This window comes from Rhinatrema bivittatum, chromosome 5 (assembly GCF_901001135.1).
Source record: "Rhinatrema bivittatum chromosome 5, aRhiBiv1.1, whole genome shotgun sequence".
NCBI classification, from domain to species: domain Eukaryota; kingdom Metazoa; phylum Chordata; class Amphibia; order Gymnophiona; family Rhinatrematidae; genus Rhinatrema; species Rhinatrema bivittatum.
In genome coordinates, this window is record NC_042619.1 from 344,820,178 (window position 1) to 344,836,099 (window position 15,922).

The 15,922-nt window shown below is 41.7% G+C and overlaps 1 protein-coding gene and 1 long non-coding RNA gene across 4 annotated transcripts in view; one reads left to right on the top strand and one right to left on the bottom strand.

Moving 5' to 3' along the window:
- The window catches only part of TM9SF2 (transmembrane 9 superfamily member 2), a 121,520-nt gene extending 108,989 nt beyond the window's left edge, over positions 1–12,531 (top strand). For both annotated transcript variants that reach the window (XM_029604499.1, XM_029604500.1), the window contains one exon: positions 11,408–12,531. In XM_029604499.1, coding sequence (XP_029460359.1) covers positions 11,408–11,475 — 68 coding nt within the window. In that variant the 3' untranslated portion in view covers positions 11,476–12,531. The remainder of the gene's footprint in view (positions 1–11,407) is intronic.
- LOC115092977 overlaps positions 1–15,922 on the bottom strand; it is a 38,369-nt gene that overhangs the window by 6,237 nt on the left and 16,210 nt on the right. The window lies entirely within an intron of this gene.

Below are 15,922 nucleotides of genomic sequence, written 5' to 3' on the forward strand. Positions count from 1 at the left end.
CCTTCAGCAAAACAGGCTGAAGGCTTGGGGTTGAGTAAACATAAGCGGAATGTATTTAAGAAAGAGGCACCATTCCGTGAAGTCACGGGTGCAGACAGCACCAAAGAAACATGTCTCGGCACAGTCATGGTGCATCTGTGCTATTGACACACAAAACTCTGGCACCAATGACATATAAATCCTTGATGCATCTTGCTTCGGAACGAGAAAGTCATCAATCCTCAAAACCCTTGCCATCAGAGAAGGCTTCTTCATTGACCATGTATCATGCTGCAGTGCTTCCAATGCAGCTATAGGCTACTCTGCTGAAAAGTTTGACAGGGGGCAGAAGGGAATATGGTACCCCTAACTCCACCAATTAACGGAGCCCTTATACCAACAAAGTTAATGGAACAAGGGCTACTTCTGGAAATGCCAGATCTCATTTGCTCTCAGGTACCTCTTACATCCAATCTGTCCCTTATTCAAACTTTACAGAGCCCAGACGATGTGCAGGATTCATTCTCATATCAAGAGGATGTTCCATCACCCATGCCAGGTCAGTCCCTTCACTAAGTAGCAGAGTTGTTGAAGGATTTCTTTACCTTTTTAGTGGCTAAGGATAAGATAGGTACCTTCCAGTCTTTCCAGGATATCAGATATACTCTCAAGAAGGAATTCCAATATCCCCAATATGTATGAATGCTCCATCTCGATCCTTGTGCGGTGGTTCTAGCCCATGGCATTCAATTTCAGCAGAGTCTAGCCAGTCAACAAGTATACCTCCCAGAGGCAACCAAGGACCCCTCTTCAGTCATCTTCATCATTAGGGTCCTGAATTAGTATCTCCTCACCTCTAAGCTCTGAAGAGGGATCAATAGGGATACATTTTGACTCCCTCCCGGAGCCTTTAGCACACTCATCTCCACTCGAGGATGCATAAGGAAAAAAGGTCCTTGCACAAACATCTTCAATGTCCTCCAAATTCTGGAAACACCAGCGGAATCAGCAGCTATCCCAAGCTACAATATCCTGCAAGAATAACAAGAATATGGAAAAATCCCATTTCCTGTGCCCCAGTTGCAAGGAAACTAGACCTAAAATATAGAGTGCAAAAATCCCTGGGGTTTAGAATAGTTATGGTGGAACCAGCTCTTGAAGGAGTGAAAAAAATAAAGGATATACTTGAATATTCTGCTGGGGAGGGACTCCAGGCTACTGGACAATTTTAGTAAAAAAAAAAAAAAAAAAAAATGTTCCAAAGCTCCACTCTACATAGTTCAATAGTTACAAGGTTGTATATAAAAACTTAAACCTTTTCTTTTGGCTGGTGAAGTCAGAATCACATACCCTCCACCTCTCTTGGATACTGAAAGAAAACATAATATAACATATGCCATACTGGGTTAGACCAAAGGTCCATCAGACCCAGTATCCTGTTTCCAACAGTGGCTAATCCAAGTCACAAGTTCCTGGCAAGTACACAAACATTAGGTAAATCACAAGTTACTAACTACAGTAATAGCAGTTTATAGATTTTTCCTCTAGGAGCTTATCCAAACCTTTTTTTTAAACCCATTTACACTAACTGCTGTAACCACATTCTCTGGCAATGAATTCCAGAGCTTAACTATGCACTGAGTGAAAAAGAGCGAAAGTGTATAGATGTGAAAGAGTGTATAAGCCCTCTTATTTGATGTTTGCGAGGCATTTGCTACCATGGCACGTTCATCGTTGGCCTCAGTCTGCGCACGCCACATAGAGCTTGGTTGAGCCAGTAGCCTATGGGATGTTTTCCATGATAAGTTGGTGAATGTTCCCTGCCTAGATTTATTTAAAAATGTTATATACCGTTGTTCCAAATAAAGATCACAATGGTTTACAAAGTAACATTCATAATATTATGAAAACAAATTTGACACATTTCAGATGCAGTATGCTATTAGTCAAGACCACTTATTAAAATATGCACATGCTACACAGAAGATATCTAACAGCTAATACATAATAATCAGAACATTATAAATCATTGTTTTAAAAGGTCTCTGTTATACTGTCTTCAAATTACATCGAAGACAATAACCTACTACATAGAAATCAACATGGTTTTAGAAAGTTTCACAGTACTGAATCCCTACTTATCTCATCATTTGACTCCATTAGAGGTTTTGACTCTCATACCAATTACATTTTAGTTTTGATCGATATTTCTGCAGCCTTCGATACATTAAATCATCAGATACTTTTATCTAATTTCTCAGGCTTGTCAGGATTAGTGTTAAAATGGTTCTCATCTTTCATATCAAATTGACCACAGCGTATTACTATTGGTCAATCAAAATCAAATTGGTATACCACTAAAACAGGTGTACCACAAGGATCTTCTCTTTCAGCTCTTATTCAATATCTACCTTCTTACCCCTCTGTCGCCTACTAGATGGTCTTAACTTAAATTTTAAAATCTATGCAGATGACATCCAATTTACAATACCTTTTTCCATTTCCTGGTCTAACACATTTTCCTTATTACACATCTACTTAGACTATAAAAACATGGTTATCTCACAACAGATTAAAACTCATTGCATCTAAAACAGAATTAATATATGTATCCTCCGTACCTGACTCAGTTCTACAACCCCCTCAAACATTTACATTTGATAACCAGATCATCCCTATAAAAAAATCATGCAAAAAATCTAGGTATGATCATAGACTCCAAACTATCTGACAACCAACATATCTGAAACAGTCAAAAAATCCTTTTTCAAACTATTCATGCTCAAAAACCTCAAACCATTACTAACAACGTCTGACTTTCATTCAATAACCCAGGCTTTAATATTATCCAAACTAGACTCTTGTAATTCTTTATACTTGGGCCTACCTCAATCAACACTACACCCACTACAGCTTGTTCAGAATTCAGCTGCAAGAATCATATTCAATCTTCCGAGATCAGAATACATAATGCCCATACGACAACAACTTCACTGGCTTCCAATTACTTATCGTATAACCTATATACTATTAACTACCATCCATAATTTACTCTATTCTACAAATACTGTCTGGCTCTGCTCTCTGCTACATATTTATAAACCCTCACGACAACTCCGTTCAATGGATAAATGTATCTTAGAGACTCCTTCAGTTAAATCAACATCGTTAGAACTTACTCAAAAACGTGCATTTTCTGTTGCAGGACCAATACACTGGAACGCCCTACCGGATCACTTAAGATTGACAATCACAAAGAATTTAAGAAAAAATTAAAAACTTATCTGTTCAACAAAGCGTTTAACATTCAGTAACAAAACCTGTTTAAAGAGATACTTAGACCCTAATGTAATTAAATGTAATGTAGCTGATATTACGTGTGTACCGATTTTTTATGAATGTGTTTGTAAACCGCCTAGACGGGCAGGTACCTGCCTTATTTGCGCGGTATTATAAGAATTTTTAAATAAAAGGATCCAGGACTTCTCTGATTCTTTACCAGAGCAACTCCAGACTCAACTTCATACTCTGGCTCAGAAAGGTCTGGATGCTGGAAGGCACGAGTGCATATGATATCTTTGACACGGCCTCTAGAGTGTCTGCAGCGGGAATTAGTGCCAGAAGATGGGCTTGGCTCAAATCATCAGCCTTAAGACCAGAAGTCGAAGACAGGTTAGCAGATCTACCCCGTGTGGGCGATAATCTCTTCGGGGAAAAGATCCGAGAGACTTTGGCGCAGTTGAAGGATCACCATGAAACTCTGCGCCAGCTTTCTTCTGTGCCATCTGAGTTCCCATCTGCTCCTAAGAGAACTTTCAGATGTGACTCTAAGCGGCCAGCCTACAAGCCAAGGAAGTTTTATCCTCCGGCTTCTAGAGGACGCCATTCCAGACCTTACCAAAAAGATCAATCCAGGCAGACTCAGCCTCAAAAGTCTCAGCCAGATTCTCAGCCTGGACCAGCGTCAGGGTTTTGACTCCTTCCTAGAGAGTGTAAGCCAACCTCCTCTTCCTTCCATTCCAGTCGGCGGTCAGCTCTGCCACTTCAACAGCGCTTGGTATACAGTCACCTCAGACCAGTGGGTACAGGCAGTAATCACTCAGTTACCACCTAAATTTCCTGACTATTCCAGCGGACTCTCCACCTCGGCTGACGTGGGGGTCGTCCGACCACTCTCCCTTGCTCGAACAGGAGGTCTCATCCCTCCTCAAATCCCGAGCAATAGAACTAGTGCCCCTCTCCCAGTAGGGGCAAGCGTTTTATTCCCAGTATTTTCTAATACCAAAAAAGTCAGGTGGCATACGCCCAACACTGGACCTCCTCGCCCTAAACAAATTTTTACAGAGAAACATTCAAAATGGTAACCTTGGACTCTCTACTTCCTCTTCTACAAAGAGGAGATTGGCTATGCTCTCTAGATCTCCAAGCTTAAACATCTCAATTACTCCATCTCATCGCAAGTATCTGTGATTCCTGGTCAGCCCCCGTCATTTCCAGTACCATATACTACCATTCGGCCTGGCGTCCACTCCACGAGTATTCACCAAGTGCCTGGTGGTGGTCGCAGCCTTCCTCAGGAATCAGGGTGTACATGTCTACCCTTATCTCAACGATTGGTTAAGGGCTCCAACTCAGCAGGGCACACTAATATCCCTGCTTCTCACTATCAACACCCTGATTTCCTTAGGGTTTCTAATCAACTATCCCAAATCCAAGATAGTTCCATACCAAACCCTATCTTTTATAGGGACCCACCTAAACACTATACAGGCGAAAGCCTTACTCTCCCAGGATCACACTTTCACCATAACATCTCTGGCGCATCAACTACAGACTCGAGTATCTTCAACTGCTCGTCACTTCCTCATACTGCTGGGTCATATGGTGTCCTCGGTGCTTGTCACTCCGATGCCTCGCCATGAGAGTAATGCAGTGAACCTTAAAATGCCAGTGGATTCAAGCTTGTCAGCCAATGTCCAGCATTATCCAGGTTACCAAACAGCTCTGTATGTCACTAGCCTGGTGGATGCATCACGCCAATCTCATTCAAGGCCTTCCTTTTCAGGCTCCAGATCCTCAAATTACCTTAACAGATGCATCCAACCTCGGGTGGGGTGCACATGTAAGCGACCTGCAGACTCAGGGAACCTGGTCTCCAGAGAAAGCCAAACACTAGATAAATTTCCTGGAGCTACGGGCGATCAGATAGGCAATCCTGAAAGGCCTTGAGAGCATATCAAACAAAGCCATCCTGATTCAAACAGACAATCAGGTTGCAATGTGGTACATCAACAAACAAGGGGGAACGGGCTCCTACCTCCTGTGTCAAGAAGCTGCACAGATATGGGCATGGGCCCTTTCCTGCTCAATGTACCTCAAAGCAACCTATTTGCCGGGAGTGGACAATCTTTTGGCGGACAGGCTGAGTCACTCTTTTCATCCACACGAGTGGTCTCTCAACACCACGATAGTGGACACGAAATTCCAATGCTGGTGTTACCCTCGAATAGACCTTTTTGCGTCGGGCCACAACCACAAAGTAGACAACTTCTGCTCTCTCATTCGCAGTCACCACTCGCAACCAAGAGATGCCTTCACCCTCTCCTGGGCCAGCGGTCTCCTTTGTGTGTACCCTCCACTTCCTCTCATTTCAAAGACACTCGTGAAGCTGCAGCAGGACAAGGGATTAATGATTCTGATAGCACCCCACTGGCCACACCAGGTGTGGTTTCCAATCCTCCAGGACCTATCAGTACGCTGACACATTCCTCTGGGGAAGGATCCCCTTCTAATTACTCAGAACGAAGGGTATCTGCAACACCCCAACCTCCAAGCTCTGTCTGACAGCCTGGATGTTGAAAGGTTAATACTCCAACCTTTTAACCTTTCAGAGTCAGTAACCAGAGTCCTCGTGGCTTCACGAAAGCCTTCAACGAGAGAAGGTCTTATCGCTCTAAATGGAAGAGGTTTACGGTCTGGTGCACTTCCATGTCCATAGACCCCTTCACTTGTTCCACTGCGAGGTTCCTGGACTATCTCTGGCACCTGTCAGGTAGGCCTAAAAACTTCCTCTATCAGGGTGCATGTTAGTGCAGTGTCTGCATACCATAAGGGTATAGGAAATGTCTCCATTTCAACGCAACCCTTAGTATCACGTTTCATGAGAGGCTTGCTCCATTTAAAACCTCCGCTGCACCCTCCTGCCCCTGCTTCTGACGTGGTTTTGGGACGGCTCATGAAACCTTCGTTTGAGCTTCTCCACTCCTGTGATCTCCGCTATCTCACCTGGAAGGTACTTCTTGCGATCATGTCCGCTTGCAGAGTTAGTGAATTACAGGCATTAGTTACCTACCCGCCTTACACTAAAATTCTGCATGACAAGGTAGTGCTCTGCACTCACCCTAAATTTTTGCCGAAGGTAGTGTCGGAATTTCATATTAACCAATCTATTATCCTACCTACCTTTTTTCCTAGGCCCCATTCAAACCCAGGAGAACAGGCTCTGCATTCTTTGGACTGCAATCGTGCTCACTTTCTATCTGGACCATACGTCGACCCACAGGAAATCCACCCAATTGTTTCTTTTGATACCATCAAACTGGGAAATCCTGTGGGAAAGCAGACCCTCTCCTCCTGGTTGGCGGAATGCATCTCTTTTTGCTACCAGCAAGCAGGCATTGCGCTACAAGACCGTGTAACAGCTCACCCTGTCAGGGCCATGGTGACCTCAGTAGTGCACCTCCGTTCAGTGGCCGCTTGCTGATATTTGTAAGGCTGCTACCTGGTGTTCTCGCCATACTTTTGCAGCCCATTATTGCTTAGATAAGGCTGGCAGACAGGATTCCATCTGGACAATCTATTCTACGCAACCTGTGTTCAATTTAACTTCCCAACATCCTTCCACAGACCCATTCAGGATGCCGCCCCAACCAAATTTCCACCCCTATTGTGCCTGTTGCACATCTTTGGATGCATTTGGTGCTTTGCTCGGGCATCCTCAGCTCGGTACTCACCCATATGTGAGGACAACCATCCTGCTTGTCCTGTGAGAAAGCAGAGTTGCTTACCTGTAACAGGTGTTCTCACAGGACAGCAGGATGTTAGTCCTCTCGAAACCCACCTGCCACCCCGCAGAGTTGGATTAGTTTACATTTTCTTATTTTATTTTTCGCACGCACTTTTACTATATTACCAGACTGATGAGGGGCCCCTGCTTCATGCAGAGTTGGTGCTATGCTGGGCATGCCCAGTAGGTGCCAGTCAAAGTTCTAGAAACTTTGGCAAAAGTGATCCGTGATTGGGCTCCATCCTGTGATGTCACCCATATGTGAGGACTAACATCCTGCTGTCCTGTGAGAACACCTGTTACAGGTAAGCAACTCTGCTTTCCCTTTTGGTAAACCCAATAAAAATTGTTTTTAAAAAAGGATGGTGGCGGTCCAAAAAAGAGCAACCAAAATGGTATAGGGTATGGGGTCTGTATCGGAAGATTTATTGAGAGAGGCTGCATATGTACATTCTGGAAGAGAGAAGGTGCAGACATTCAGAAACTGAAAGGTTCTAATGATGCCTGTGGACTTCAAACCTGTTCCATTGGAAAGGAAACAGTAGAACTAGGCGTCATAAAAACGAAACTCCAGGGGGGACGACTCAGAACCAACGTCAGGAAATATTTCTTCATGGAATGCCCTTGCGGAGGAGGTGGTGAAAATAAACAGTCAGGGCATGGGATAAACACTGTGGATCGCTGAAGGATGGAAATGAGGAAAAGGGTACATGGGGTAACCTGATATTCATGGGGATTACTACCCTTTACCAATAAGCCTGGATGCTTTTTATGCAGCTCCTCTCTACTTTGACAGTATGGGGAAAAAGGGTATTGGATTCAAGGACAACCAACACTGTCCTTGACTGATATGCAGATATAAAGGGAAAAAGCACAGGATGGCTTTTACTGCCAAGTTCATAAGCAAAGCACGTCAACCAGCAGCATTGTCTGAATTTTCAGAAAGACTCTTCACCCTGTAAAAATGCTGCTTTGTTATTATATAAGGCTTGGGGGTAACCTGCATGGAGCAGCAGCTGCTACCATAGGAAACTTGCTGGGCAGATTAGATGGACCATTTGGTCTTTTTCTGCCGTTAATACTATGTTACTATGGTTTGAAGGTTATAGAACAAACTTTAAAATGATGATCATGTTGGAATGCCTGTTCATGACTTGCAGTCATATTGCTTACATTTTTTTTCCTTTATTTTTAATAGGAAAAGAACAGGGAGCTCAGTGTATGATTGGAATTTTCCCATGTTTTAACAAAGTAGCTAAAAATGGAGTATATGCAGGTTATTGTTTTAAGAGATTCAAATTCATTACATTAACGATTTACCATAAATTAACCCTAAAGGCAGCTACTTCTGTCAAGATCCTGAAAAAGCTCTAAAAACAATCTTAATTGTTATATCAGAACTATCCTGCCACTGCTTACCCATCTGTTAAAAATAGTCCATGCCGGGAAGGAATTTGACAATGCCCTGCTGTTATGTCAGTGTACCACATGCTTCAGGCATGCACTTCTATACTGTATTCCAGGTCATTGATTAGGCTCAGCAGGCATAATACTACAAACAACATGACAAATCTTTGTGATTCACAGCTGGGCCCACAACTACATATCATAGTAATGAGTTCTGTAAACATCAGTAATCTAGTGAGCATGATTCTTTGCTGGGACTAATGACTGAACTTTTGCTTGTCTATGATCTTAATTTCTGCTTATAAATTTATCAGTGAGCTTTGGAAAGGACTATTTAGACATGTATCATATCACTAAAAATAGCAGTGGAGTCCTGCTTTTTTTAATTTTGAAAATATTGCATTGACTATACAGTACACATTTTTTAACTCCTTATTTGAACTAGAAATGTTTTCCGCTCCTAAAATTTGAGATCAATTGTACATCTTATAACAGTGTTCAGAATTATCTACTTGTATGGCATCTGGAATGTATCAGTCAATCCATAAAGGGATCATATTTTGAAGAATTAATCTGGTTAAACTTTGTCAGTTCGGTATAACACTAGCAATTAAACCACAGGATAAAGTTTGCCATTATTGTGACTTTTGTTTTACGTTTCATTATTTATTTGAAGACATTTATATCCTGCAGATATGAAAAAACTGGTTCTTAGCGGGGCACAACATCATATAAGCAGTACATTATATAACAAAATTTGTCAAAAATATGAAAAACAGAAATCAGTGCAAAATAAAAACTTTATGTAATCAGAGAACACTGCATTTCAGCCAGGAGTATATTCCATAACATGGGTGCAGCAACTGAAAATGCTTTTGAGCAGAGGGTATTTTCAACAATATTGCTCCTTGCAATTTTAAAGTTTATGTAGAAGTAGTGTATACATGGATACAACAGTCAAGATATGTTTAGGAGCATTAAGCAAACCTTTGAGCATCAATGTATGTATCTTAAATTTGATTAAATAACTAATTGGAAGGCAGTGGAGATAAACCAATTTAGGTGCTAAAGTGTTCCAGATACAAGCTAGGCTGTAACATTGTGTACTAGCTGGAGGTAATTTTGTAGGTAATGTGATTGTCCTAGATAGAACGAGTTGCAATAATCTAATTATGATAGCAATAGGCTTGTATGACACTGAAAATCAGCCAGTTTTTTAACACAGATTTTAGCCTCCTTAGTAATTTGTTTCTAGAAAACTCTTTCTAGAGGTTTATTTGGGCTTTCAGGGAAAGGAAGTCTAGATAGATGCCCAAATATTTCTCACCACAAACTATTCTTCTGTACGCAAGCAAGCCAATCCACACTGGTGGGTTATGCACTCTTACTGGCAGATGGAGACTGACTCACTGCCTCCTATATCAGCCTGCCACTATTTTCCGTCTCCAGCAGGTGGTGGACATACATCTCCTTACTGGGGATTGCCTGTGTTTAAAACAAAAAAAAGTGCTCCTGAGGCGACACCTGGTTGGCTCTCCCTCAGTTGAGCGGTTGAGCCTCTGTACCTGGCCAAGCTTAGGCTCCAAAAAAGAGAGAGAGTTTGAGGCAAGGGAGTGCTCAGCAGTGAAGATTTGTGTCCTCTTCCCCCGTAGCTGCTGGCCCAATCATGCCTTCTGCTAGGAAAGGGCTGAGCTCCGGAAAAAGGGAATTGGGGGGGGGGGGGGGGGGGAGGAGAGTAATAGGCCCCTTTTCCTTACCAGGTCATGTGTGTCCCTTAGTGCTAAGAACCTCCCACTTCTCACACCTCTTGGGAATTAGTTGATAGTGGAGGCAGTGCAGGTAGAGCAGCATTCAGCCTAGGTCCCCACGTTGTAGGTCAGTTGCATGGCAGGCAGCAAGGCCACAGCGAAGCACGCTTAGACCATGGTGGGTGGGTTTTTTTCCCCATGCGCTCAAGCATGCAGTGTGGCTGTGGCTTAGGGTTGGTGCCCATGTACGCGTAGCCGCGCGTATCTTATAAAATCCGGGGTCAGCGCGTGCAAGGGGGTGGCCACGCGTATCTTATAAAATCCGAGCCCGGCGCGCGCTGCCTGTTCCCTCTGAGGCCGCTCCGAAATTGGAGCGGCCTCGGAGGGAACTTTCCTTCCGCCTCCCCTCACCTTCCCCTACCTAACCCACCCCCTACCTTTGTTGGCAGATTTACGCCTACCTGAAGCAGGGGTAAATCTGTGCGCGCCAGCGAGCTGCTGGTGCACCATCACCCAACCCCAGAGGCTGGTCCGGAGGCCTTAGCCACGCTCCTGGGCTGGCGCCACGCCCCCGGACCCGCCCCAGACATGCCCCCTCTCGCCCCTTGTACGAAGCCCTGGGACTTACGCGCATCCCGGGGCTATGCGCTCGCCAGCACGCGAGTGCCCTGCGTGCATAAGGCTTTTAAAATCCGGCCCAGTGTGTATAATTCGCAACACCACTTTTTGCAATGCCAGTTTTGTTATGCATAACTTATGTTCATATCCTAGGGAATGTTTTAACAAGCAATTTACAAGCTACACATATTTAAGTCAGATCTGGCATGTAAGGTAATTTTTAACCAGTGTGCAAAATGCAGAGCAACTTTTTAACCGAGTGATTAGCACTAGGGATATGCATGGGGCAAATTTTATTCATTTTTCTTGGATTTTCTTTTGTTTTTTTACATTTTGGTCTGTTTTGTTACATGTATAAAATAAATTTCATGCAGTTAGGTACAATTTTATATCCATAAAAATAAAACAAATACACATCCATAATCAGTAAGCTAGCTGATTGCTCGTTGCTGCATACCACTTTGGAAATACTGCTTATTTCATGGGTAGTGTCGTGGTTTTCTCTTAAATTTGAGTGTTCCAACTTACAGTGAATTTTTATCTGTTTTTGCAAAAATAAATTTGAAATGCCTTTTCTTTTTCTTTATAGGAACAATCGGATTCTTTGCATGCTTTTGGTTTGTTACCAAAATATACAGTGTGGTGAAAGTTGACTGAAGAAGTTGACAAGAAAATGTAACATTTAACATAATTTAAAGTAAAATTCTACTTCTGGTGAAGAGCTTCAGTTTTCTCTGTGTTGTATAATTCCCCAAGAAGAGAATTTATTACAAAGTACACCCTCAGTGATACATCTGTTTTCCACTAAACATTTTGTATGTTTTTTGTGATTCTTTTTCATTGAAATGTTTTCAATGAAGAGCAAAATTAAAGTGTATGTATTTGTAAATACAGTAACTATACACTAATAGAGATTTATACTTCAGAGGTGAGCTTGGATGTATTACACAATTTTACAATACTTCTGAATAAAGTTGACCTGTAAATAGGGTTTTTTTTGACTCAGATGGCTTGAATAATTTTTTTGTCTTTAGAAACAAAAGGTTTGCTTTGAAGGATGATTCCTGTAATGTGTTTTGTTTTTTTTATTATTGGTGGTAACTGTCCTAGCTCTGTTAAATCTATTACTTCTAGTGCTTTTTGACCTTTTAAACTATGTGCCTCTGAGTTTTGGGTTTATAGATTTATAAGTTTAATAAATATTGTAAAAAATGTCTTTGAATCCTTGTATACTATAAATATATTCCTTGAATTCTGTAAATATAGTGAAATGAAGTTTTCAAAGATGAATCAAAAGTATTTTATCAGTTTTTACTTCTGTTAGCATACCAGTTTTTGCAGTTTGCTTTTAGGTGGTAATTACTCTACACTAAAACATTAAGGGCCTGATTTATTAAGTTTTCCCCATAGGCAAAAACACAAAAATATTCAATTAAATTAGATTTCTATTGTTGCAAGCAGTCATGCACAGATTCTAGACAGAAAATCAGGATTTTAACGCATAGCTACTTACAGGGCTATACATTATTATAAAAATGAAGATATCAGAGTACCAAGCACCTGGGCTCATTGACTTCCTAGGCAGTATTGACATTATTTGGGTTTTTTTTACCCCATATTGCTTGTTCAATTAGGAGTTTTAACTTGTGTAAAGAAAATTATCACATCGCTAATTGATTTTAATTCATATAAATAAAAATTAAAACATTTCAATGTTATCAGTTTGCTTTTTTTCTTATTTATTATTTTGGTTTCCTGATATTCTTATGAAACTAGAGCACTTGTTTTGTAACTGGTAACCAAATAGTCCATTTTAAACTAAAAGCAAATTTGTAATTTTGTGCTAGCATTTCTCAAACTGTGGGTGACTGGGCTATCTAAGAAGCATATACAGTTCAGCAAAACAAAAAGCAACATTATCAGCAATCAAAACAAAATACAGCAAAAATGACTTGTGATTAGCAAATTTGAGTACAAAAATTCAGTCGAGTGCCACCTAAAAACCTTCAGAATATCAATTTCCTATTTCTGAGAGAGGGGATTTCACAGGACTATAAAAGCCATTTAGTCATTTCTCTTTTTGGTTTTGAGAAGAAATTTTTTGCAGGACTGCTTAGCATTCCTGTAGCCCTTTTGTCTGCTTCTATAAGAGCTCTCTTCACCAAGCAACTACATATACAGTTTTTAAACGAGAAGGCAGTAGCTGATTCTTCTCTAGGTTCTTACAGAACTTAGTTGGGATATGCAAATACAATCCTCAGACACACTGAAGGTTTATTTGGAATACAAGGTCCTGCAAAAATCTCTAAGATGACAAAGACGAGAGGACTTGCCAACCTCTGAGTAGGGTTGTGCATTTGTTTCAGTAGTTTATGCTTGTAAATGTTTTGCATACATAAAATAATTGTATACCCAAGTGGTAATTTTCAAAGGATTTACATGCGTAAATGTAACATACTATCTTACCAATTTTCAAAAGCCGTTACTCGTGTAAAAGTGCCCTTAGAAGGTGCTTCCATTTACAACTCAAACAGAAGAACTCAACTCAAACAGAACTCCAACTCAAACAGAAGAACTGGGCAGAGATCTGATCGAAGACATCCAAAAGGTGGAAAAAAAAGGAAGTGTTGCTAGTTGGGGATCTTAATCTGCCAGATGTGGATTGGGGGATCTCATCTGCAGAATCTTCAAGAAGTAGAGAGATAGTGGATGCTTTTCAAGGGGCTCTATTCAAACAAAAATGCTAATGAACCCACAAGGGAGAGTGTGATATTTGATCTGGTGCTCACAAATGGGGATAATGTCTCAAATAGAGTAGGTGCCCACCTGAGCCCCAGTGACCATCAGATGGTATGGTTTGATATCACAAAGAGGATACAGATAAGACACACACAGACCAGAGTTCTGAATATCAAAGATTCAGACTTTGTCAAAATGGGAATGTTCCTAGAGGAAAAACTGGAAGCCTGTAAAAGTAAGAGGAAAAAGAAACAGATCTGGTTATCAAAGGAAGTGGCTGAAAAAATGGTAAAAAGAGCAGCATTCAAGAGATATGAAAGAACCCAGAAAGAGGAACACGGGGAAGAATATCTGGTGAAACTGAGGAAGATGAAAGAAATCAGAAAGCAAAACGTTAAGCGGAAGAGAGGATTGCCAAAGAGGTAAAGCAAAGTGACAAAACATTTTTCAGATAGAGAAAGAAGGAAGGTCCATAGTGGTATAGTGAAATTGAAAGATGACGAGGAACAATTTGTGGAGCGAGATGAAGAAATGGCAGAAATATTAAACAAATACTTCAGTTCGGTGTTCACTAAAGAAGACTCTGGAGAAGGACCGTTGCTGGTAGACAAGATCGTAATTGGGGATGGGGTAGATGAAACTCCATTTATGGAACAGAATGTATGGGAAGAGTTAGACAAACTGAAAGTGGACAAGGCCATGGGGCCAGATGAGATACATCCCAGGATATTGAGGGAGCTCAGAGATGTGCTGATGGGTCCGCTGAAGGACCTTTTCAATAGATCCCTGGAAACGGGAGTAGTGCCATGGGATTGAAGAGCTGTGGTGGTCCTGCTTCACAAGAGTGGTAGCAGAGAGGAGGCTGGAAACTACAGGCCAGTTAGCTTCATATCTGTGGTGGGAAAATTAATGGAGAGACTGCTGAACAAAAGGATAATGAACTATCTACAATCTGATGGGTTGCTGGACCTGAGGCAACATGGATTCACCAGGGGAAGGTCCTGTCAGACAAATCTGATTTTTTTGATTGGGTGACTGGAGAATTGGATGGAGGAAGAACGCTCAATGTGATCTATTTGGATTTCAGGAAAGCTTTATATACGGTACCGCATAGGAGGCTTGTGAATAAAATTGGTGTGAGCGCCAAGGTGGTGGCATGGATTACAAATTGGTTGACCAATAGGAGACAGCGTATAATGGTAAATGGCACTTACTCTGAAGAGCGAGCCGTGTTAAGTAGAGTGCCACAGGGATCAGTGTTGGGACCGGTTCTGTTCAGTATCTTTGTGAACGACATTGTGGAAGGGATAGAAGGTAAAACATGTCTATTTGTGGATGATACTAAGATCTGCAACAGTGGATGTGCCTGAAGGAGTAGAGAGAATAAAAGTGATTTAAGAAAGCTGGAAGAGTGGTCAAAGATTTGGCAGTTGTAATTTATTGCCAAGAAGTGGAGTCATGCAGTTGGGATGCAGTAATCTAAAAGAGCTGTATGTGATGGGTGAAAGACCTGATGTGCACAGACCAAGAGAGGGATCTTTGAGTGATAGTGTCTGGGGATCTGAAGATGGCAAAGCAATGTGACAAGATGATAGCTAAAGCCATAAGAATGCTGTGCTTCATAGAGAAAGGAATAACCAGTAAGAAAAAGGTGTTAATGTCCTTGTACATGCCCTTGGTGAGGCCTTACCTGGGGTATTATGTTGAGTTCTGGAGTCCATATCTCTAAAAGGATAGAGATGGGATGGAGGTGGTCCAGAGAAGGGTGACAAAAATGGTGTGGGGTCTGTATTGGAAGACCTATGAGGAGAGGCTGAAGGATCTGAATATGTGCACCCTGGAAGAGAGGAGGTGCAGGGGAGATAGGATACAGACCTTCAGATACCTAAAAGGTTTCAATGATATATGGACTTCAAATCTTTTCTGTAGGAAAGAAAACAATAGAAACTAGGAGTCATGAAATGAAATTGCAGGGGATGATGACTCAGAACCACAGTTAAGAAATTTCTTCAAGGTGAGGGTGGTAGAGGCCTGGAATGCCCTTCCAGAGGAGGTGGTGAAGAAGAAAATTCAAAGGGGGTATAGTATAAATACTATGGATCTCTAAAGACTAGAAGATGTAAATGAGACACGTGCAGGTGGGTAACTTGCTGGTACGGCGGTTACTGCCCTTAGCAGAAAGCGGATAGATTACTACCCTTAGCCAATATGCTTTGAATACAACTGCAACACTGCTTCCCATGTAGACGGCAGGGGGATAAGAGGAATTGTATTCAGATGACAACCAAGGGCCGCCTTCCATGATCTGGGTTACTGTTACACGGACAGAAGGGAAAAAAAGCATAGGGCTGCTTCTCTGGCCAAG